Here is a 3410-nt window from a genome sequence, read left to right as displayed (position 1 = left end):
TGGTCATCAGACTTTAGTTAGCATATTCCTTGATGTTAATCCAGAATTAGCCATTGGACTCGACTAATCGTTTTTTATTTGTAACTGCAGACTGCATTTCATTCTCCCCAATGATATATGTATCGTATGTGCTAGGTGGCCAACTCTAGGAAGTTCCAAACCTCTTTTCATTTCAAACTTATTAAGGCCACTGTGCTCCTGGAAACACTCAAAGCATTGTGTTATTTCCCTTTGCCCTAATGAGACATACTCGGCACAATTTGAGGTTTACAGAAAAACTTTCATTCTTGGTTTGGTTTTTGTCCTCACATGCAATGTGAATTGTGGACGTTACATACACAGGTACACGTATGCCTTTCCAAATGACATCCAATCAAGTCAATTTACTAAAGGCGGACTCCAATAAAGTTGTAGACACAGCTCAAGTAGAATTAAAGCAAACATGATGTATTTGAGCACAATTTTGAGTGCTACAGCAAAGGGTTTCAATACTTATATGAATGAAAGATTACAGTTTTTGAATTTTAATTAATTTGCCTACCTTTCTGAAAATATATTTTCACTTTGTCCATGTCAGTTATTGAGCATAGATTGATAGGCAAGAATTTGCAGTTAATCCATTTGAAATTAAATCTACAACACGATAAAGAGTAAAGAAAGTGAAGAGGTCTGAATACTTGCTGAGTCCACTGTATGTACCAAATTCAGTCCCCATTACACAGCTACTTCCCGAATGCTTTGAATGTGGAATGTAGCTTATACAGTATTATAAGTAGTGCTAAACCTAAACAATATAACAAATTCATTACCATCACCTTGATCCTTTCGGCATGACCAAGTGGTTTTGGCTTTGTACCCTCCTCCCAACACCATATCTCGATGGAAGTTTTGAAAGGCCTTCACATCTAGATTTGAAGTTGTATCAACAGTATTATGCATGCAAAATGCCATCAACGTGAACTCAGCTGTTTTGGAGTGACATATTTTATGCTGCCTCTGCTATTACAACCACCCTTACTGATGAACGTTTTGAAATGCAATGTAGCCTGAATTTTAAGTTAGTTTGGTTTTGTTATGCATGTAAAATTTCATTAAGATCATTTGGAACAATGTGCAGATTTTGGGTGGTCTCCCAGTTACAACTCCTGAAAAAGAAATTTGTGAAATGCCATACAGCCCTTATTTTAAGTTGGAATAATGGCAGCTTGCAGGCAACATTTCATGCATATCGGTTGGGCAGTTTTTTCGTTTTTGGTGAATAGGCAAACAGATAAGATGTGATCTGAAGGCTGAAATGAGTATGCACAATGGATAAATAACACCAAACAAAGCCAAAAATTTCAAAAGAGAGAGAGCGAATTTTATGATTTTATTTATATAAATTAATCCCTTCATTCATTAGCAAATATTATTTTTTACTCATTAAGAAATCTTTCTTCCATCTGGTAAATTATTAATTTTATTTAACATTTAATGTTCTTCAAAATTTTATGAAAACTGCTTCTAATCTGCTGGGTCCTTAGGCAGTAAATTACTGGATTCATTAATGATGGAAACACATTGCGTACTGCGAGTCCAAAAATCCTGGTATCCTTAGATGTCGATGGAATCCTGTCTATAATTAGGACTCCTGCAGCAGTGAGGAAAAAGACAAAAATCACGAGCATATGTGTGCCACATGTGTAGAAGGCCTTCATTTGTCCCTCTTTACTGGCAATTCTGAGAACTGAGATTATAATCCGTACATAGGAGAAGAGGATTAATGCCATTGGGATAAACAACACACTCATGGGAAAACTTAATATGGCGTAATTAGTAATCTGAATGTCCCCACACCCTAGGAACAACAACGAACCAAAGTCGCAAAACACATAGATAACATTGGTCGGCTTGCAGAATGAAATTTTGAGAGAAAGAACTAAAGTAATGCTTGCACAAAGAAACCCAAACACCCAGCAACAAAGTATCAGCTTGGAAGTGCGACTGTTACTGATTAAATTAGGATAGCGTAGTGGGTAACAGATTGCAATAAAGCGATCGTAGGCCATTACTGTAAGAAGGAAACACTCTGTTGAAAAAAGTCCAGTCAGGAAAAATGTCTGAGTAAAACAAGCAGCTAAAGGAACAATTCTGTATTCAGACATTAATAGGACAAGCATACTGGGCACAGTGTTGGTACTAATGGCGATGTCGAGAACAGCCAAACCACACACTAAGATGTACATGGGGGTGTGCAGCGTTCTATCGGTAGTAAAAATGGTGATTAACAAGATGTTCCCCACCAAAGTGAAGAGGTAAACTGTGAGGAAGACTCCAAACAGAGTTCTCCTGGATTCTTGGTCTCTGAATCCTGGGAATCCAGCAATGAGAAATTCTGTGACTACAGAACTGTTTTGGCTCAAAGAAGACATGGATGACTTCAGGTCAAGCTGGTGGAGAGAAAGAGAAAAAACAAAAATATACATTTTTATTAGATGTTTTGAAAGGATTGTACTGGTGTTTGTTTTAACAATCCACACATTTAGGATATGATGGTCTGGGTTGGTTGCCTGTCTTAATGCCACTTGAAACTGGAGATGTTGATAATTTAACCGGGATGAAGCAGGCAAATGAGCGCACACAACTACAAACAGAGTCAACAGAAGGTGAAAAAAATTGCAATTGCTGTTATTCCCATCAAACAAGGGTATTATTATGCACTCATCCTCATGTACAGTTATATTGCCTATCAAACACATATAGATGTAAAGGATGCTCTGACCTACATACTCCACAGAGCCTATTCCCACTTGGATAAAGCCATCACCAAAGTCAGGATCATATTCTTTGACTTTTCCAGTGCTTTTAATACCATTCTGCCTCTTCAACTGGGGAAACAGATCAAAGGTTTGAATCTTGATGCTCCCACAATCTCCTGGATCTCCATGGACTACCTGACCAGCACTGGAGCACCTCAGGGAACTGATCTGTCTCCCTGCCTGTCCATCCTCTACACAACAGACCTCCAGCAGAATACTAGCCCTTGCCACTTACATAAATATTCAGATGACTCTTTCATCATAGGCTACAATAATAACGGACATGAGTTGGAGTACAGAAAAGGTTGTCGAGGACTTTGTCTTGTGGTGCAGGGACAACAACCTGCGACTCGACATCAGCAAGGCAAAAGAGATGGTGGTGGATTATTGGCAGGCCAAGAAGCCTCTGAGACCAGTTACCATTCACAGGGAGGATGTGGAAGTGGTGCAGAGCTACAAGTACCAGGAGATCCATATGAAAAGCAAACTGGACTGGTCTGAAAAACACAGTGGCACTGGAAAAGATGGGTCAGATGAGACTGGACTTGCTAAGGAGACTCCAGTCTTTTGATATGTGCAGCAAGATACTGGAAGTGTTCCAGCAGTCCATAG

The 3410-nt window shown here is 39.0% G+C and overlaps 1 protein-coding gene across 1 annotated transcript; it reads right to left on the bottom strand.

Moving 5' to 3' along the window:
• Window positions 1-1463: 1463 nt before the first annotated feature.
• Window positions 1464-2926, bottom strand: LOC120524310 (olfactory receptor 13-like). The gene is made up of 3 exons (XM_039746172.1): window positions 2909-2926; window positions 2766-2867; window positions 1464-2429 (listed from the first exon to the last, which is right to left on the bottom strand). The coding sequence occupies exons 1-3, from the start codon at window positions 2924-2926 to the stop codon at window positions 1464-1466; spliced, it is 1086 nt and encodes a 361-aa protein (XP_039602106.1).
• Window positions 2927-3410: the final 484 nt, after the last annotated feature.

The sequence above is a fragment of the Polypterus senegalus genome, chromosome 2 (assembly GCF_016835505.1).
Source record: "Polypterus senegalus isolate Bchr_013 chromosome 2, ASM1683550v1, whole genome shotgun sequence".
Classification (NCBI taxonomy): Eukaryota; Metazoa; Chordata; class Cladistia; order Polypteriformes; family Polypteridae; genus Polypterus; species Polypterus senegalus.
Note: the sequence above shows the minus strand (reverse complement) of the source record. Positions and strands in the feature narration are given on the sequence as shown.